At 39.0% G+C, this 21,356-nt stretch overlaps 2 protein-coding genes across 5 annotated transcripts; one reads left to right on the forward strand and one right to left on the reverse strand.

The window, feature by feature from the left end:
- Positions 1–247: 247 nt before the first annotated feature.
- LOC133517305 (acyl-CoA Delta-9 desaturase-like) lies at positions 248–7,413 on the forward strand. 2 transcript variants are annotated; one of them, XM_061850554.1, is made up of 5 exons: positions 248–494; positions 1,863–2,105; positions 4,066–4,196; positions 5,180–5,385; positions 6,366–7,413. In XM_061850554.1, the coding sequence occupies exons 2-5, from the start codon at positions 1,889–1,891 to the stop codon at positions 6,868–6,870; spliced, it is 1,059 nt and encodes a 352-aa protein (XP_061706538.1). In that variant the 5' UTR covers positions 248–494; positions 1,863–1,888; the 3' UTR covers positions 6,871–7,413. The 2 variants fall into 2 exon arrangements, with proteins under 2 accessions (XP_061706538.1, XP_061706539.1); XM_061850555.1 differs by lacking the exon at positions 248–494 and adding an exon at positions 922–940.
- A 7,162-nt stretch (positions 7,414–14,575) lies between these two features.
- Positions 14,576–17,583, reverse strand: LOC133517297 (uncharacterized). Of its 3 annotated transcripts, none has more exons than XM_061850544.1 (2): positions 17,509–17,583; positions 14,576–15,363 (listed from the first exon to the last, which is right to left on the reverse strand). In XM_061850544.1, the coding sequence occupies exons 1-2, from the start codon at positions 17,526–17,528 to the stop codon at positions 14,631–14,633; spliced, it is 753 nt and encodes a 250-aa protein (XP_061706528.1). In that variant the 5' UTR covers positions 17,529–17,583; the 3' UTR covers positions 14,576–14,630. The 3 variants fall into 3 exon arrangements, 1 of the variants encoding a protein (XP_061706528.1); XR_009799352.1 differs by lacking the exon at positions 17,509–17,583 and adding an exon at positions 15,575–17,498 and having other exon boundaries at positions 14,726–15,363; XR_009799353.1 differs by lacking the exon at positions 17,509–17,583 and adding an exon at positions 17,359–17,497 and having other exon boundaries at positions 14,726–15,363.
- Positions 17,584–21,356: the final 3,773 nt, after the last annotated feature.

The raw sequence follows: 21,356 nt of genomic DNA on the forward strand, positions 1-21,356 counted from the left end.
ATGTCTTTTAAAAACCATACCAATATTATTATTACAGAAGAAGCTCTGTATGACACAGTGTACAGTCAGCGTCAAATACTTTGTAGCAAGTGTAGCAACCAAAATACCCAAATAGTTCGGTACACCATATAATATATAATTGGTATGGTGTACCGAACTATTTGGCCACTTTGACTGCTGCAAAGTGTTTGACGCTGACTGTACTGTGAAAAAAATCTAAAAATTATGAAATTAAACTGCTATTTTGCCGACGCAGATGATACGTTTGGGTGTTTGTTGCATAATTACATGGAAATCCACGCATTTTTGCGGAGGAGTGTCGCTTCTATAGAAAAAGTTTATTCATTAATGTCTTGGCAGTAAAGTGAGATACCTAACCCGTGCATTTGTGAGTTTGTGCCTTCATATGGTATCGCTGAGAAATCGTTCCTGGTGTGTCGCGTATATAAGCCGATAGGTTGAACTTAGTGGGTTTCAGAGACTGCATATCCCTGGTGAGTGCGGTTATAAATAACCAGGACGTTGATGTTTAGTAACTTTAACCGTTTATAAGAAATTTTAATTTTTTATTATTATTACGATTTTTGATTAAAAAAAATGCCATTACAAAAACACACGGAAACTAAGGCCCAAAGACCCTTAGGTCTAATAGGGTCTACAAATATAGTCTAGTTATACATATATATCAAGTTTTTTTCATGGCATTTGCCTTTGATTAAAAATCGTAAAAGGCTAGCCTTTTTAAGGTTTTAAAAGGTTCAAGTTAGCTGTATACAAAAAAATCTTGAAACCAAGTCTAATTTTCATTTATTCAGTTGAATAACGTAGCCCTGCATACTATAGCAGTATATTAAGTATGAAATATTCAGTGATATAGTTAAGGAATCTTACGAGTAAAATTTTAAATAGAAGTATATTTTCAGAGTAATTCAGATAAAAGGTAAAGCCCCGCGCGACGTCCATAATACACGGTGTAACATGAGGAAACCGAAAGATTTTCGAATGTACAATTTGAGCTCTTTCAAATGATACCCCACTTGACATAGGTAGTCACTAGACCTTGAAATTTTGCCTCCTCTTCATATTGGGCATTTTCCGTACTTAATAAAAAAAAAATACTTTGAATGTGTCCGGGTTAGGGTAGTTCATAACTATTCCAAATTTCAAATCGATAGCTTAAGTGGTTCTCGAGATATTTAGCGATGTGACAGACAGACAGACAGACAGCCAGACATACAGGTATACAGACATACAGACATTCAGACAGACAGACAGACAGACAGACGGACGGACGGACAGAGTCGCACCATAAGGGTTCCATTTGTACCTTAAAAAACATCGTCTTGTAACTTAGTGCAAAACGCCTTTTTGATGGCGATGATGCCATTATGGAGCGTAGTCTAAACGAAATATCCTTATTGATATATATTGATCACAAAAAGTGACAAGTAACCTTTGCAATATTGATCACAAAAAGTGACAAGTAACCTTTGCAATATTGATCACAAAAAGTGACAAGTAACCTTTGCAATATTGATCACAAAAAGTGACAAGTAACCTTTGCAATATTGATCACAAAAAGTGACAAGTAACCTTTGCAAATTTTTTTTTGGCGAAATTTACTTAAACTCTAGTTAAAAATATTTTTTTTTCCTCCTTTTTGGCCTCAGAAGTGCGTGGTTAAAATCTTTCGTGTTCCTCGTGTTACATCGTGTATACGTCGGAAGTTTCACGCGGCGCGCTGTCTTTTGTTTTCTTATAATTTCTAAGTTTTAAAAAAGAACAAATGTCTTAAAAAAAAGGTGTCGAAGGTGAAAGCTCCGATGAAGACCATAAAATGATGAGAGTTATTTTTGTTTAAGATTATAGTAACTGACTACTTGAAAGAATGGCTCCTCAAGAGACTGCCGCGAATGGTGTGCTGTTCGAGCATGACGCGGAGACGGAGGACGTGGCCCTGGCAAAGATGCCAGTCCAGCAAGCCGGGGACACCAAGTGGAACTACCTGTGGCATATGATCCTCCCTGGTCTTCTGCTGTATACATCCGGGCCGTATGTAGGCTACCTGTTCCTGGTGTCGGCGAAATGGCAAACGAAGTTATTTAGTAAGTATTCCTATGTGTAGTCCATCTAAGTTAGCGACAGAATTCCCTACAACGTAAAAAAGAGCATGTCTTCGGGCCATGCTCAGTGTAGGGTTCCGTAGGGGATGTGACATTGAACCATCGCACTGGGAGACTCGCACTTTCAGTGAGTACAAAAGTGCAAGCCTTTGAAGAGCAGAGGCGAGTGGAACTCGACGCGAAGCGTGACGAGCTAAAGGTCCGACCACCTGTGGTCATAAGCTACAATTTTGTCGGAGGGGTGCTGACTTGTGGTGAGTGTGGCCGTACATTTACTGCAAAAATAGGCTACGTCAGCCACCTGAGAGCTCATGATCGTCGCTCTCACTAGCCAGTACAACATCAGTCGCCGAGGCCGAAACCGGCTAGGACGGGATGATGATGAGGGTTCCGTAGTTACCATTCTGTCAGAATAAGCTAAACGGGGGCTATTAGTAAGTATAATGTACATTACAAGCATAAGGGAGTACCTTCGCAGCGTTTTGAACGGCTTTTTACTACTTTAAAGAAGATTTTCTGGTGATCGGTCCAGATTGTTCGCTGTAGTTTTCATTGAAAGTACTTGTTAAGTTTTTGTTTTATGATTTTTCTCAAATTTTTGGATCCATGGTCAATAGTTAGAAGGAGAAAGCGACACATATTTTTTCCTTTCAGAAAACACATCGAAAGATCAGCGCTGGAAGCCAGCAGCAACATGATGAGATGAGGCCGTTTCGTGGCACTTTATACTTTCTGTTTTTGTTATAATTATTATGTAATTTGTCTTGTTTGTGCTTACGAATAAAATAATTCTATTTTATTCTATTCTAAAAGCACAATATATCTGTACTAATATTATAAACGCAATGGCTCCTCTACACGATGGGCCATCGAACTGGCCCACTAAGATGGGCTAGCGTGTAGAGAGGGTAGTGGTGTCGGATGGCTTATAGCGTGGCGGGATGGCGATGGGATAGCCATGATGTCGGTTTTTCGTCCGCACATCGGTGTTGGGCCAGGGATGGTGCGTACGCATCTACACGTCGTGGCTCATTCCATAGTGTGTGCTCTCAACCATCGCATGGCCATCTCGCTGGTCCGGCGCTGGACCATCGTGTAAAGGAGCGATAACCATCGCATGGCTATTTCGCTGGTCCAGCGCTGTGTAGAGCAGCCATAAAAATTACTCTGTGTCACCTTTTTACGGCTAAACAACTGAACCGATTTTCATGGAATTTGAGATGTAGGTAAAAAGCTTGAGCCTTGTAGATGGTCATTCAATTCCTTTATACGAGTATTTTGAAATCAAGTCCTCTGGTTGAGGACCGAACCAAACCCACACCGTGGGACTGGCCTTACCATTTCTGTCTGTTCGCTCACTTCCATTGTATGGAATTGAAGCCACCGTAGGGAGAAAGGAAATTGACCAGGTGGGAGACTTGAACCAAGTGCCAAAATCTTATTATTTATTTTACCAGCATTCCAATATCACCGAAAGATATATATCTGGACATGACACATGCATGCTAACACATAAATATTTTGTTTTTGACACTTTTCTTTATATAATGGTTCAAGTCTCCCACCTGGGCAAATCTCCCAGATTCCCCCTACATATAGCCGTATCCTTATCAAATGCACCAAAGTTATACCTTCTAAATGTGACTTGGTACCGACTTCAAAGATATCAGTTAGAAACGCATGTACCTACTTAAATAGGATAACATTTTATTTTTCCCTTTTTGATTTTTATTTTATTATTAAATATACTTTTATACGAGTGCAGTTATAAGCGGCTGAACCGGTACATTTTACCCCACAAAAAAAATGCAAGATGGGTGAGACGTCATTCAAGGCAATATGTTGCTCCTCGACAAAATACGGGACATACTGAATGTTAGGAAAATATGTATATTTATTGGAATGCCAGTAAATAAAAAAAAAAAAAAATGTTATTCCACAGCCATCTTCTTGTATGTGACGTCAGTTTTGGGCGTTGGAGCGGGAGCCCACCGGCTCTGGAGCCACAGGGCCTACAAGGCTAAATGGCCTCTTCAACTCATTCTTATGATCTTTCACACTAGTGCTCTCGAGGTAAGACAATAAAAAATAAAAGAAAAGAATGGAATGCGCTCCCGCCCTCTGTATTCGAGGGCAGGAGCGCATTCCAATCGCCGATCAGTTTTATAATAAAAAAGAAAAAAAACAAAAAAAAAAAGTTAAGTAAAACCAGATTTACGACTCTCTTTTTTGCACCTAAAACGTTGTTGGTAGTTTTTATTGGCACACAATTAAATCCGTTTTATATTTCCGTAATCCACCCTTTTAGCTACGTTATGTCCATGTTCTTTTCTTTTGATATTCTTACGCCATTCATATCACTTATCAGCTTTTATTTTGAGCTTCCAGAAGCTTAAAATAAGCCGTAAAAAACTGAAGTGTAGCACTTCAGACAAGACCGCGCTATTTGTTTATCATGGCTATGTTGCTTCTGGATGGCGCTATGGAATAGTATTATAGGGAAGTGGCACAAATGCTTTCATAGCACAAAAAAATGCGTGAGGGCTATAGCAGGCCTCAAGTGGTCAGAGTCATGCAGCCGTTCTTAAAAAAATGGAATACTGACAGTTCCGAGCTTATATATCTCAGAAATGTGTAAATTCGTAAAATACAATTTGGAATTTTTTGATCATAAATGTAACATTGGAAAGCGCACGGTCACACATAAAGCATTAGTAGTCCCAAGAAGTAGATTAAAATTAAATAAGAAATTGTCTTTGGAATGTAATCTTAGATTTTATATTTGTTTTGTACTTTTGACAATTATTTAATTTTCAAGTTTATTTGAATTGTTTTGTCATTATTATATTTTAAGAATAAGTACAATATATACCATAAACCGGTTGATTGTGGCACTTACTATTATATCACACTATTGTAACATCTAACATGCACAATCTGATAATAAATGATTACTTACTTACTTATTTACGATATTGTTTACAAAAATTTATTGTTTATACTATGTTAAAGCATGCTATACACTGTGTAACATGAGGAAACCGATGTGTTTTTAGTACTCGGTGATAAATTGGGTGCGCGACCACCGTATGCACCACAAGTATGTGGACACAGACGCTGACCCGCACAACGCTACACGTGGCTTTTTCTTCTCCCACGTCGGTTGGGTGATGATGGATAAACATCCGGAGTTCGAGCGCAAGAGCAAGGGGCTGGACCTTAGCGACGTTGAAGCTAATCCTATACTGCGCTTCCAACAAAAGTGAGTAAGGAAACCATCTATCTAGATTGGGATTGGGATTATCTTCATCTTCTTTGCCGTTGTCCTCTTTGTAGAGCCTCGTTGTCAACTGCTGACATCAGGCGCAGATGTTGCTTGCCGTACGATTTCTCGCCATTTTTCGCGGTTGGAGGTCTTTCTGGCAACTGCGTTCAGGGATTGGGATTATAGGTAGATTAATACTCTTTTGATGAAGTGGACCTGATGAGGAATACTCAATGATATGTGAAACTTCCCTTAAATAAGTGGGTGTATTAATTTGGATGAACATTACGTAGTGAATATGGCCGATTGACGTATTCTTTACTTCATGCTGACTGAATAATATACTGATCCGGATTTAAAACTTGACCGGATTCCGACGAGATCCATATCCGGACCCCGACTCAGACTTAGACCAGGTCTGTTATTCAAATCCGGACCTGTCGTGCTGAAAATTATCAAAATTATGATTAAATTGTGAATGATTTGCTCGTTTGCAGTGATTTTCAAGATAATAACACTGTTATTCCTGAGTAGTAGAACCATGTATGTAAGTGTTTGACTAATTAACTAGATGACATTGTGCACAACAAACCATCACTCCTCGGTTGCTTTAGAAAGGTTGAAGAAGTGTCTGCACGGGTTGTTTAAGCACGTCCTATGAACTTCTAGCTTCAAGTATCTCTCAGAGGGTTTATGGTTGTGATTAATGCGCAACATATTGTTAAAGTCAGAGTCTGAGTCAGAGTCAGAGTCAGAGGTAGGATCACTCAGATAGAACTGTGATTTCAAAATCACGCCGATTCCCTCGTGTTTATGCGGGCGACGCACACATTTACATCGATCACAACTCAATGGTTGAGCGGTAATTATCTCAATACAGATTCCTGTGTGTGAGATATTGGCTTGTCATGAAGTTACAGTTTTGTCTTAGCATGTTTCAAGTTCGTGGTTACAATAAAATTTCTAAATTGTTCCAGGTATTACGTAATCCTGGTCACGATTATTTGCTTCATCCTCCCCACTTTTATCCCGGTCTACTTTTGGTACGAGACCTGGATAAACGCCATCTTTGGGCCCGTGATATTCCATCATTTCTGCGTATTCAACGCCATTGGATTAGTTAACTCCGCTCTTCACAAATGGGGGTACAGGCCCTACGACAAAAACATGCTGGCTACAGATATTAGTCTTCTCACTCTGATAATCCTAGGAGAAAACTACCATAACTATCATCACGCTTTTCCTTGGGATTATAAGACGTCGGAACTCGGAGGAGGCACGTTTATGTTGACTACGGCGTTCATAAATTTATTTGCAAAGATCGGCTGGGCTTATGACTTGAAAACTATCTCTAATGACGTCATTCAGAAGCGTGTTATACGTACTGGAGATGGCTCGCACCATATTTGGGGGTGGGGCGACAAGGATCAAACCAAAGAAGAAGTGGATTCAGCTATAAGAATATACCCTAAAGATGATTAAATATCTATGCCTTCTCTTCGAATGCAATTTACTTTAGGATCTGCTAATGTATTTATGTTGCCTAGTTCATATATATTACGTAGATTAAGGAAATGTACGAGATAGTATTTTATACAATCGTAATATAATAGAGAGCTTTTCAGTCGAGTACCGTGTTTAGGCAACGAAGCTTGCTGAGTTGCCTAAATGAGGTACGAGATTGAAAAGCTTGATTATATCACTATTGTATACAATACTTTTTTATGGGTCATCTAAAATAATACTTTTTACAATCAAACCGAAATAATTAATGAAAATTGGTATCTCAGTAGACAAAATACATAAACGCGCGACTCCACGTGATCCCGCGTACCGCGCCAGTTTAGTTTTTTTATGGGAGCGCGGCGGCACGTGATTGGTATTTTTTTTACAGTTGACTACAGCGTATCGAAAAAAATATTACAGTGGAGTTGGGAGTCAATACATGAAAAGTTACAATTACAGTTTGGTATACGAAATCTTAATTCAACCATTAGAGACGACGAGTAGAAAAAATGCTAATAAAATGGTTAAATGTATTTTAGAAACATGTTTTTGTTTTAATTTCTCAAAGAGAATAATCGAATTTAGGTGATACCCATCGTGATAGAATGCAATTGGCAGTGATTGTTGCCAAGCCACCGATTGATTATTGCGTTATTTGATTGACCGTCGTTCGTGTTGTCTTTCCTCGATTTGGCCGGTTTGAAGAACCAATAGTACATAGTGCAACGAGGGAAGTAAGTGAAATATTGGAAACGAGGGTATTATATTCATATTATTTTACGACAGCCGCAGGCTGGACTTAATTAATGGTCCGAGTTTACAATATTCTTATCCCTGACTTTCGTTACACTTGTGAAGAAAATTAAATTTTAAGCGAAATTATTATTTGATACGGTGACATTTCAAATATTCGTCCGCCATTCTGTCCGTTTTTGACATGTTTTTGATACATTTATATTCATTTATTGGTAATAAATGACTACATGTCAATATTTTAAATACAATTGTAAATATACATATTTTTAGTTTAAGACTAGGAACTATTGCTATAGAATAATTCTTTATGATCGTAGAATGCCTGCTCTATTAGCCATTTTTAGGATTCTGTACCAAAAAAGTACAAAGACTGAAGCTGTGCTGACTCTGCCCATCCATCCGTCCGTCTGTCTGTCTATCTGTCTGTTTGTCACATCGCTAAATACCTCGAGAACCACTTAAGCTATCGATTTGAAATTTGAAACAGTTATGAATAAGAATAACGCTAACACATTGAAAATTTTTTTTTTTTTTTTTTAATAAGTATGGAAATGCTTAATACGAAGAGGGGGCAACATTTCAAAGTCTAGTTGCAATAGGCTAACGTTTACGAGTTATTTACGAAAAACTAAAAAATAGGGACCTGTGAACTTTAAAATTTATTATTATTATCATTCCTGCTTAAGTATCTTTTTAAATATTGATCCTAGCGAAAATGTTTGATATGTTTGTTGTAGAAAATTTTATGGTAATTATTTATGTATCAGACATTTGTTTTATTTTACCGTTTTGTCGCCATGCATGATTTATGTATCCATGCCAAATTGAAGCTTTCTAGCACTAACGATCTAGAAGCAAAGCCGCGGACGGATGGACAGATGGACATGGCGAAACTATAAGGGTTTCTAGGTGACTACGAGACCCTAAAAACAAAGTATATCACCCGTCTCGCCTGTTCTCGGTAAGCGATTGTCGTAACACCCAATCCCTTCGAAAATAATCCATTATCAACCCTAGCACAAAACAAGCGTTTTGTCATGGTAATTTTAGGAAGTTTCTACCCCCATTTAATATAGAATGACTTTAGAGGGATAATCTCAAGTGCTATCAACGATAAGATTAGTGGTGGGACGATGGTATTCGTGTCGGGAAATATTGCCAGCGATATAACAAAATGGCATTTCGAAGCTAAAAATATTTAATATTAGCTTTAGACTTCGTCTGCGTGAAATGATGATGATAATAGTATTACTGCAATGTTCTGCCGCCAGAGTGAGGCACCAGTACTTTTCGTGAACCACAGAATAACTTAAACTGTTTTTTGACAAGTTTTCATAGATAATGAAATATGACTGCATCAAGGCGGTTTGTTTACAAAGGGCCTACCGGGAAACGCGAAAATCGAAGTTTAGTTATCTGCCTCTTCATTGCTCGAATATGCAAGAGTGATAGAGAGGTTAGATGACGAAATTTTGATTTTCTTGTTTCACGGTAGACCCTCAGATTGTGCGCCCTCTACGCAGAGTTTCGCGTAACATTCCCTATTATACATATAATACTGCGTTGAAAGTATTGAATCATGTGATATATAGAAGTTTATCAGATAAAAAAGGAGAAAGTAGTCTTCAAAATAATAAAGTTACTACGTGTTAAGTTTCTTCTTTAAAGTTTACTGTTGTGACATATACGCAGTATTTATCAGTGCTAATTATGGGGATTTGCACTATCCCCTACGATGTCCTTCCTCGGGCCTCAAACTACCTCAATACCAAATTTCGTCTTTTTTTTAATACTACGTCGGTGGCAAACAAGCATACGGCCCCCCTGATGGTAAGCAGTTTCCGAGTTCTGCAACTCCGGACGAGTTACGTGCGCGTTGCCGACCCTAACACTCCGCACCCTCGTTTAGCTCTGGCAACCTTACTCATAGGCAGGAACACAACACTATGAATAGGGTCTAGTGTTATTTGGCTGCGGTTTTCTGTAAGGTATTTCCCCAATTCGGCTCTGCTCTAGATCTCGAATGACATCCGCTGTGCGGTGCCCTACCACACAAAGCGAGATGACATTCACAATGCCCATTCCTTTCTTTTGGACGTAGTTTAAGGACGTACCCGGGTCCAAAAAATCTAAATCAGTTCAGCGGCTAAAGCGTGAAGAGGTAACAGACAGAGAGACGGACAGACAGACGGATACAGTTACTTTTGCATTTATATTATTAGTATAGGTATTGGACATTTAGGGACATTATTTCAATGAGCGTGCGGGTCATGTATACCGGTAGATACACAGATAAATTACTTTTCACCACACCAGCTGGTAAAGGCTCTCTTGATTGTTCAAAAACTGATGAGAAAGTTCCGTTTTATCCACATGTGTGGCAAAGTAATCTAATGAAAATTTTGAGTTGTTTCCTTATGTTAGCTGGTAATAGAATTGACTTTAAAATAATAATTTTGAATGATGAATATTTAATAATGTTGATTTGGATTTCATTTGATTTTATTTGGTTTGATATTTTACATGTGTTTCACTCGGTGGCAAAATTTGCTTAACCCCCCGTGCCTGACACCCTCGCGAAATAACAACGTTGCCCCCTTGCAAAACAAATAACTATTATCTTTACAGTTGATATTCAGCTTCAGACTGCACTACAATTACTGCTGCAGTACTCCAGCGCTACATTACTGCCCGTAAGCAATAAAGTAGTAATGTCAAAAATCCGGGCAACGACTTCGATTTTGACATTTGCGGCAGTAATGCAGTAAATACTGCTGCAGTTGACTGCATTACTGCAGGATATGACAAAAAGATCGTTGTATTGAGAAATTTATATTGAATTCGACGTTTCCTGCAGTATTACACTCGACTGCAGCAGTAATGTTAGTGCAGTCTAAAACCAAACGTCACCTTTACAGTTATTCGATAACTAATGTCTATATATGTTATTTATTCCTAACTATATTACTGGCAATATTGTCAGCAAAGTTTCCAAATCGGGCAATTTTGCCAAACCCATTGCTACAGCATTGTTTAGAACGAGTTTCTCCGAAACAAAAAGATAACTCGACTGTGAAACAAAGGTATTCGGCTTTTATTAAATTCTAACTTGTTTGTCGCTTGATTAAGTTGAAAACAAAACTTATTTAGACACATATTACATTGAAAACGACACGAGCGTGGTTGGGTTACAGAACGATAACACAGACATATTTTTATATTGATCACGCGTTAATTTTCTATTAAACAGAAACGTCTGCGAACGTTTCCATTTCTAATATGACTTGTAACTCCGGTAGCTGTTTAAGAAGTGAATGAATCTTAAGGTAGATGTCGCTAGAATCTCCTTATGGATCATATATGGCGGAAATATGCCAAATGAGAATATTTTGAAGATTACCCTTTGTTTCAGTTAAAAAGAGGTATACTATAAATAGCTATTATAGTTAAAATGAAGCGGGGGGTTTATTTTACGAGTGACTCGCCGCACGAAGAGATCTGCGGAGGTGGAGAATCCGATACTTTGAGTTTGTATGTCGGGAACTTACTAAGCGCTAAGGAGGACATCTAAGAACACACTCGTTAGTAATACTTACAGGGTCAAAAAATGGAAATGGTCAAAAAGGCTCTTGAGTAGCTAATGGGTCTTTCCTTAGGGGGCAACTACACAAAAGATTCCTATGGGTCGAAGTGTATCCGCAAGGGCCCCCGGAAATTAGAAGATAAGATAAGATAATAATTACAGGGTCGCTTTGTAAGGAGCAGTGTTGGCTGAACGTTAATTAGAATTGACCATTAAACATTACAAATTGAACAGTAAACTGTAACCGTTCGTTACGGTTTACGGTTCAATTTGTAGAGGTTAATGGTCGATTCTAATTAACGGTTGACAAATACTGGTAAGGAAATTTCGCAGAAGCCAGAACCCCTTCTTCACAGTGGTACGTGCGCGCGTTGCTTACTTCTCGTAGTTGATATGCCGCTCCAATAACAACATACATAGATGTACCGCAACAATAGTTGCAATAATGTTTGGTCAGACAATGGCTTTCCGTGCACCAAAAAGGGATCAAAAAATTGTAAAATTATTAACTATTTTAATTGTTCAACTTTTATTTCCGTTTTAAATATTTGCATTCTAAATTATACATTTTCATATGAGAATACGACTGTACGTGTTGCCTGAAATATAACTTTATTTATTTTATTTTATTACATTAATTTGTCGAAACGGCTTCTATTTTATTCAAACGTCGCTCAAAACCATTGTCTGGTTCTCTTTGGTCCATAGAGTCAGACCAAGATAAGTTGGCAGCGATTTCGACAGCATAGACGACAACAGTGCAAGTATTATTTTAAACGCCAAACTTCTATAAAAATATGTCGTTTACTTAACACTTGCACAAGCTGAATTATCAAAATCGCTGCCAACTTAGCTTGATCTGAATCTAACAGTTTTCACCCAAATAGCGCACATGCGATATCTACATTCAAACGTGTCTGTGGGCAGCACTTAATTGGTAATATCAGACTACATGTCGCGCTGGCCCTCGTCAAACAATGACAGTTGCCAACTTCGGGATGTGTTGCGGTTGGGGGGAGGGGGAGGAAGGGCAACTTCACATTTTGGGTATTTCCGCTATATTTCAGAATATGTTTAAACTAAATAGCACGCAGTCCACTGTTATATGCATATAAGTATCTATAAACTTTGTAAATGTTCCACTTCCCACTACTTTTTTTAAATTTATTGTTTTTAAGGACCTGTAAAGACCTCCCACTACTTATTACTTCGAAAATTATTTTGTACTTGATATTTATTTCTCACCATACCAGAGCAAAGGCTCAGTTTATTCTTCAAAAAACTGCACTTTATCCACGAGCACTCTCGTAGATAAAGTGAGCGAAAGATGAAGCAAAGTAATCTGACGAAAATTTGAAGTTTTTTTTCATGTTGGCTGGTTTTATTTTGAACCCTTCAAGTGGCTTCAGCGAAAACAGGAAAAGTAGCCAAGTGGAGCCGCGGATTTTCGCAAAAAACAGTCAAGTGGTGGGGCCTCGATGGGTGGTAACCGCGGATTTGGAGGGTTCAATAAAATTGACGATTTGAGGGTTATATAAAATTGACTTATCTTTGTTTGACAGTATATAATTATGTTATGGGTAATATTAGAAGGTTAACTAAACTGAAGTTTACCCTGGTATAACTAGTATTATTCCAGCCTTTTGGGTAAAGTCCGAAAATTTAAACAACATTATCTTTATTCGGCGTTTACCCGTACACAATGTACACATCTGGGTATACCAACACTAGCTGGGTAATGTTAGATGTTGTAACATTACCTTCCCAGTGTTGGGTAAATCTAGATGTATATGGGTAAACGCTGAATATAAATAAAAGTTCATTTCATTTTCGGGCTTAACCCAAAAGGCTTGGGTTACCAGGGTAAACTTAAGTTTACTTCAATGTTTCATGTTGTGATGCTGGTGTCAGCGTTTCGCTTCAACATTCCTTATGCGAACTGCCAAGGAGTGGAATGCCCTGCCCGAGTCTGTGTTTCCGTATGAGTACAATCTGAATCTCTTCAAAGGCTAGAGTAAATAGGTATCTCATAGGTAAGCGTGCTCCACCATAGACCGCATCATCACTTACCATCAGGTGTGATCGTGGTCAAACGCCTGCCTATCCTCCAAAAAAAAAAAAAAATGTTAAGGTCAATACTAGAAGCACCTAGAAGGTAAAGTGATTCTCTTGAAATTTGGTGAGCAGGTTGGAATTGTATAGAATTACGTTGCCGATTTAATTTTTGAAAGTTTTTTAAAATTACTACGTAGGCATGGGAATTCGCGAGGTCTATAGCTTACGAAGCTACTAGTTTTTTATATATTTACCCACGTTCCCGAAGTTTTTCAAAATGACTGGGTCATGGCTATTTGCGAGGTCTACAGCTTACACTAGTTTTAATATGTTCGAGTCTCACGGGAGTTTTATATGTTACTTAATGTCTGTCAGGTACCACGTTTCCGAATACGCCTATTGGCTAAAGTCCTAATCCTAATTAAATCCGTATTTCTCTCGACTCCCGAATTAGTGCTATCTCTAATCGGTCTAATTGGATTTGCCAATCAGACGCCATTTCAGTCAGGCAATTTATTGCCTTTTTACGGTTTTTAGATCGCCCCGATACGTGAATGGAGATAGTGGTATCTTTAAGAATATTTTTAATAAGACTAACGGCCCGATTCGAAGAATGAAATACGATAACGATATGTTCTGGTTTAGATAAGTTCTAATTTAGATATCGTTTGTATGTCGTATAGTTGACAAAAGCAGCTCGATTCGGGCAATCAATGTCACTTTGACGTTAGAAATATCGTAGATAGATCTTATTGGGATCACAGCGGAATCGAAATAAACGTCAATTTTGACATATCGTTCAGTTATCGATCTTTCCAAGATCTTAAACGTGTCTTAATCATTCTTCGAATCGGGCCGTAAATAACTCACAATCCACTGTTATAATATTTAGGTAGGGGAGACCGGGGTTAGAAGTTACCGGGGTATGTTGTTCCGATTGATATAACTTCACTAGGAAAATAAATAAGAATATTGAGTAAACACGTCGTGAAACGACTAAACGAGCCTCCACTGCGCACCGACGGATGTCATCTTAACTTTTTTCCAGACATAATACGATTTATTGACCACATACGCGCCATTAGAATTTCAACTTTAGCATTCCGATTTAAAGTTCAAATTAGATTACACTTTCAGGAAATTTTACTTGTCTTCAAATGAATCATCAAAGCTGCATTAATTGCAATATATTTTGATTTTTTTTGGAACACCTTGTAGATTGGTGCGGCCTGGAAAAGGGTTAAACGTGCATCGCTAGTGGACAAAAGTAAATTTGATTAAATTACATTTAATGGGAAACATACAGCACATAATAAAACAAAATGGTAAAAACTAATCTAAATTAAAATATATCTAAATAAGGCCCCCGCGGCATTGTGCCAAAGATGCTGGCAGCATTCCCTCGCTGAATGGCAATACTAATGCGCTGCGAGAGAAAGCTGCCAGCTCTCTGGTCACCGGTAGAGTCTATGAGCCTTTTACTCATTTCCTTAAAAAGTATCTTGGCGCTTGGACCCCACGGCCCTAGTGTCTCGACTCCAAACGCCACAAAGTGGTATTGGGGGCCGAGACTTCGATATTTGAAAACCTTTTTGGTTTCAGCCGCCTCGGCAGCTGCCCCAGCCTTGGCCGAAGTTCTTGGTAGATGGGACGGTGCCAGTGTATCGACGCATGTGGCGTCCCAGACTAGCACTCGACCCATCTTCCATGGGACCAGGGTCATACCGTCCGGTCTCTTGCCATCGTCCCTCGAAACGCCGTTTGGTTCAAGGATAGCCGGCGCGTTGACGGTAGCAAGAGATCGGCGGATGATATCGTTTAGGGCAGCGTGCCTGGAGAGGCGACCGGCACTTAATTGACAACAAAGGCCGTGGTGTCCAAGCACGTCGACGGTTGCGCCGCAGGGGCATCTGTGGGGGGCGCAGACCTTTACTCCTAATCTAAGGCTTGCGGCTAAACGGAGGGTATCCGGCTCTAGATATGTACCGGTGGGGGGGGAGGGGTAGGCATGCAGCCACTGGCCGGATTCTAGTTCTGCAGCTGCGAGGAGCCGCGCGCGTGTAGGACCAACTGAGCTGGAAAGTAGTTTATCAAAGTTAATTTTGCACAACGTGTCGTCCCAGCAACGTTGAATGTTTAATTTTGAAGGTAAATTTTGACCCGGACAAGCCGTCAGCCAGGCGTTTCTGGCCTCCGTCAAGCACGCCGTCTCGTAGTTTAAAGTGCAGGCCTTTAATATTTTTCCTACGAGGGAGGACGTGCCATGGACGACGATTTTGCGCGTACCCAGCCCGCCGAATCTGATGGGCAGGGACGCCTGGTTCCAAGAATGCTCGCTAAGTTGTATATTTAGAATGGATTCTAGGGAAGATCTAATAAGGTTGTCAATCGGTGTTAAGGAGTTTTGGTGTTTCCAAAATGGACAGCAGCGGAGCAAATAAGTAAATTTTGGTACAAAAAGGCAGGATTTTAAAATAGTCAGAGCGGAATGAGAATTGACGTCGAGCAAGCGATCGGCGCAGTTTTTGAATTTAGTAATCGCGTTTGTAATGATGCTGGGAATGGCTTCTTCGAAAATTGGTGACCCTAGGAGGTTTAGTGAGTCCTTGTTTACTACTTTTATATTAGGGGTGATGGCTTGAAATTTTGATACGATGTCGGGATTACAACGGTTTAAAAATAATTCGCACTTCTCGAAATTTAATTCCAGGCCAATTAGCATAAATTTACTTTTTATTTCCGAAAGGTCTGCTAGTACAGTGTTAACATCGCCTCCTAGGGTACCATCATCTAAATACCAAACGTTAAATTTTGAATTTAGGTTTTGAACAATTGGATTGATAGCTAAACTGAAGATGGCTGGTCCGAGAGGGTCGCCCTGCTGACAGCCAACTTCGGAGGAAAGTTCGTGGTTTTTGTATAGTAATTTTGATGGATTAGCATAGCAATTTAATAAATAGTTATAAAGTTCTGGAGCGTGATTGTTGACTTCTGTAAGCAGGGCGTCCCTATTAAGCGAGTTGAAGGCATTTTTGACATCAATTTTCAGGAGTACCTCACACTGGTCATTAATCAGGCAGGTGCGGAGGGCATGGACAGCGGCTTCGCACCCACCTTTAGTACCGAAACCTAGTTGTACCGGTTCGAATTGTTTTTGCAATTTTGAAAGTATGTGTCGGACGGAAATTTTGGAAGTTAAACGCCGAAATGTTGAACCAACAGCAATGGGCCTGATCCCCCATCTTTTTTTGTGAGGGCTATAAGATTTGCGCCATAAATAATGGGAATAAAGAGGGGGTTGACTTTTCCAGAAAGCATGAGGTTAATAAGTTTGGTAAGTGCGATAATGAGGCGTTTGCCTGTATCGCCGACGCAGTGTGAGGTCAAATCTTTTAGGTGTTGCGGAGATAATCCGTCGAGACCCGCTGCAGAACCTGTTTTGAATGAAAGAATTGCATTTATAGTGTCTTTATCCTGAACTTGAAGGCACACGTTGGGTTCTGTAGGCGGATCTAGGAAGTATGGTGTTGCTGGGGCGGACGGGTGTTTGTCACGTAGAGCCAAAAGGGTTTCAGTCGAGTCCACAGACAGAACGTCGGTTGAAAAAAGCAACCGTGCGGCTCCTTTCAGGTCACCATCGCTCACTTTTCCCTCTACAGTCTTTTTCAGAATGTTGCAAGACCGGTGAGAAGGATGGTTATTTTGATGATAAATTGGAGTCTGGAGATTAAGGGGGTGAGCACAGTTGTTTTTTATTTTTTGAGTAAGTGTTAGTCGGTTATTGTCTGAAGTAGCATGAAGAGTCGAAAATGAGAATGTAAGTAGGTTTTCCCACGAATCTAGGCTATTGCTTTCCACGCAGGTATTGATGACATCGGTTAGCCGGATTGCTACGGCGATTCTTGCACCTCGCGGAATTCTTTTAATTATAGGAATGTTGTTTTTAAGGTGGCTGAGGTGGAGATGGAAGTTGTACACGTTCTGCTGAGGTGTTGACGGGCTGGGTTGGAGTCCTAAGGCGGGTGGGCATGTAGCGATGTTGGACGGATTTATAGTTTTGTGGCATTTACCGATGTGAATATTCAGGCCGCGGGTTGTTGAAAATGATTTGTGGCACTGATTGCAAGGAACAGCTTGTGAAGACGTGCTGCCTGTAGCTGGTGTAGAGGTCGGCATCCACCCAGGCTTAAAACTAAGAAAGTGTTAAAACTAAAACTTACGCTAAAATAGGATATACCATAAGAAAAACTATAAGATATCACACTGTTTACAAAAATAATAAAAACTGCGATGACAAATGTCAACACTGTTACTTATTGAGGCCGCAGCCCTCGGGCGCATGTGGAACTTCTTTTTTCTTTGTAGGATGCTGGGTTATTTTCGGCCTTTGGGATCTACCGCAGGTAATAAGACAGCTTTGCACGGTTCGACAAGGAATTCTTTTATAGGTTAGTGCCGTTAGTGGTTTGACATATGGAAAATATCTTGTAGAATATTTGTGAAAATATCCACTCAAATATATTTTTTGGAAGTGAGCAAGTATATTTAATGTTGTTAAATCGTTTGAGTACCGTTTTAGTACTTAAAACAGTAATTAAAATATATTTTGTGTCCGGAATTTTATTTTGACTTCCGTCGAATTTGATTTGATTTATTTATTTTCATAACGATAAATTGCAGTATAAATTATTCTTATGTATATATATTATGATCGTCAATGATTTGGCATACAAACATATGATTATAAAATGTAATAATAACTATCAAAAAAACAAAACAAATTCAAAATACCGTGAAATTAAAAACTAAGAAACAAAGGAAACAGAAAACTGAAAATATATGCTTACTATCTAGTAGATATCTCATAATTATCGTCATTAAAACTAAGAGCAGTAATAATAGTCTAGAACAAATGTCATCTAAAATCAATTTTACATAAACTATAATGTCAAACAGTTATTTTAGTATTAATTCCAAGTATTCATCCACTGAATATAATGGGTTTTTCAATAAAAAGTTCCTCAGTTGACGTTCAAATACTTCGTCAGATATTTCCGTATTTGGCATTTTTGGTCCATCTCACAAATTTTAATGACTAGCCTTTAGTTTTTCAGTGTTTATATTGAAGAATTTATCTACAGCTTCAGTATACTATGCGTAAATAACGATTATAATTTGTGATTTGCGTTAGTAACTTACCCTATATTTAGATTTCTTTACAAGATGTGTGATTGGGGATAGTGGTTTCCTTTTTTCGGGGGCATGTTGCGATCTCGGAACAACTTGCCCCAATTCATGTGCAACAACAATGGAATATAAATATTAATATATATTTTTTTGTAGTATGCGGACTTTTATCCAAAAAATCAACGCAAGTTGTTACAAAACAAGGACGTTAAGAATATTATTGTCTAGGGTGCTGTGACATTTACTCTAATTCATGTTCTGGGGAAGAATGGGTTCCGTGTCAAGGATGTAAGAACTGAGACCATACCAGGTGTAGAAAGAATCAATATTATACTTATTAACCTACCTATGCCTGAACTGTGATTTTGATATATTTTCTGATACTTGTATATGATACTTCAAAGTACTCATGATAAAATGACCTTTTTGACGTTTTGCTGCATCATTGCAGTCTGCTGCAGACTGCAGCGCGTAATAGTATTGCTGGCTTAAAAACTTCCGAAATGGATGTTGCTGCCCAGATTGAGAGCATTTGCGGCAGCAAAACAGTCGGCAGTAATGTCGTGCTGCAAGTAATGCTGAATCTGAATGGTACCTTTAGGATAAAGTGATTCAGGCCTGCTTGCAATTTCTGTCTATGTAAACAAGGTCTAAATGTATAGTGGTTAGTACCTAATCAATCCGTGGATCGGTGGAAACCGCTAGTGTAGAGTCCAATTGGCGTGAAATGGAACGGTTCCACAGCTTAGAACGGAAGCTGCAGTCATAGATAACCGTACGTAAGATCTCGCATTGAAGGCCGCCATACCTAACCCACGGACGTCATACGGACCCGTTGGACAAGCCAGTGGTACTTGGGTGGATCAACTTTTTTGTTGTTATTTTGTCACATCAGCCAGGCGACATTAGTAGAATAGTTTGTTGAAATTAAAGTGATACTATTTATTATTATTATTATTTATTTATTATTATTTATTTGATACACTAGCAGCTCTTGGAGCTGATGCGTGTATATCGCAGCACTTGTGTTTATTTAGCACTTTTTAATGTTCTAAAATGTGTATCTAGTCTATTTTTGAAAGAGTTCACTGACGGTGCACTAACAACAGTTTCTGGTAGAGAGTTCCACGCATTTACTACACGATTTGGCAAGAAGTGTTTCCTAGGGTTGCTAGCACATGGAGGTTTGACTAGTTTTTTAGAGTGTCCTCTTAACCTTACATTCTGGCTTGATATGTATAAGTCTTTAATATTTGGAACATTGTAGTGTCCAGACAAGACTTTGTATGTCTCAATAAGATCGCCTCGCTTCCTTCTGTCCTCCAATGTTGTAAGACCTAATTCCTGAAGCCGTTCTTCATATGTCTTGTCTTTCAGTGAAGCAACCATTTTAGTTGCTCTTCGCTGTACTTTTTCCAGCAAAGTGATGTCCTTTTTAAAGTAGGGGGACCATATCTGAAAAGCATACTCAAGTAAAGGACGGAGATATGACTTGTATATTCTAATAAATAGATCCTTAGTAATTACATGGAATGCTTTAATTGGAATGCTTACTATGTTACTTATACTTATATAAGAAAGTGCTTTTATAACTGCCATAAATTTATGTATGTTTATTTTAAATACCATAAAACCAGGGTTTTAAGAATGACCCAGGCGACCGTAACCATGGCAACGAGTATTACGAAAATGTTGATTCACCCACTTATTTAACCTGCGTATTCTTTGATACATAATACAAATATACAATGAGATGCTTGTGCTTGTTTCCTTAATATTAGTTAAGCCGGTGAGAATTGAGATCTATGGATGCTCCACCACTCACAATTCAGGTGTGCTCCCGTACTCGTTTTCTACTTATACTAAATTTTATACTGGAATCGGGAATAATTGTCATACGTGGCGTGATGGGACTAATGGGAGCGTTCTCTATACTAAGACGTATTTGCGCTTTATAAAAAATACAACCATCATTATAATCTTCCTCGCGTTGTCCCGGCATTTTGCCTCGGTTCAAGGGAGCCCGGGGTCCGCTTGGCAACTAATCCCAAGAATTGGCATAGGCACTATTTTTTTTTAGTTTTTACGAAAGCGACTGCCATCTGACCTTCCAACCCAGAGTTTAGGCCTTACTGGGATTTCGGTCACGATGTTTTCTTTCACCGAAAAGCGACTGGTAAATATCAAATAATATTTCATACATAACTCCCGAAAAACTCAACGAGCCAGGGTGTAAAAATTCAATATAAAATATAAACTTTTTAATTCGCCCTCTCTTAATGCTCTATCTTGAGGAGGTGATCTACGAATGCAGTAGATTGTACGTACCGACTAGACGTACAGATTTATGTTTCAATTCCAGCCCGGTTTGATTTAAACGTAGTTTAATGAATTCAGCGGCTGTAGTACGGTCGCATTTTTATCACTTGTCACTATGCCTGTCACGTTCTAACAAGTATGTAAGTGCCAAAGTGATAGGCATAGTGAGAAGTGATAAAATGCGACCGTGCTACAGCTGCTGGTTTGTGATTTCTTTGTGCGTATACTTTATAGCATAGCAAAACTAGACAACAGGTACCTACAAAATGTTTTTTAATAGATAAGGGAAACAGGAACCGTTGTTTCCACGACAAAGGGAGATTGGATACGAGATTACCACTGACAGGCAGACGGGCAGACGCTGACTTATCGTAGCGCAGGTTTCAGGGCATCGCATCAACTAGGATCTAGATAAACTAGCAATGTGCAAAGTTCCCATGAATATTCTCGGATTATTTTTCTGTCCGTTTATCGCTAAACTTTCTTGCAGTTAGTGTCGATTTCTATGTCACTTGAAATAGACGACAATGAAAGACGTAAATGTTAAATGAAACAGTCGCCA

Source organism: Cydia pomonella, chromosome 4, assembly GCF_033807575.1.
Source record: "Cydia pomonella isolate Wapato2018A chromosome 4, ilCydPomo1, whole genome shotgun sequence".
In the NCBI taxonomy this organism is placed as follows: domain Eukaryota; kingdom Metazoa; phylum Arthropoda; class Insecta; order Lepidoptera; family Tortricidae; genus Cydia; species Cydia pomonella.

Excerpts from the sequence above, each read along its gene's own strand:
- LOC133517297 (XM_061850544.1), bottom strand. The coding sequence starts at position 17,528 with ATGGTATATCCTATTTTAGC. Across the intron at positions 15,364-17,508 it reads ATGGTATATCCTATTTTAGC|CTCAGTTGGTCCTACACGCG; the intron begins GTAAGTTTTAGT and ends ACTACTTTCCAG.
- LOC133517305 (XM_061850554.1), top strand. The coding sequence starts at position 1,889 with ATGGCTCCTCAAGAGACTGCCGCGAATGGTGTGCTGTTCGAGCATGAC. Across the intron at positions 4,197-5,179 it reads TTCACACTAGTGCTCTCGAG|TACTCGGTGATAAATTGGGT; the intron begins GTAAGACAATAA and ends ATGTGTTTTTAG. Across the intron at positions 5,386-6,365 it reads ATACTGCGCTTCCAACAAAA|GTATTACGTAATCCTGGTCA; the intron begins GTGAGTAAGGAA and ends AAATTGTTCCAG.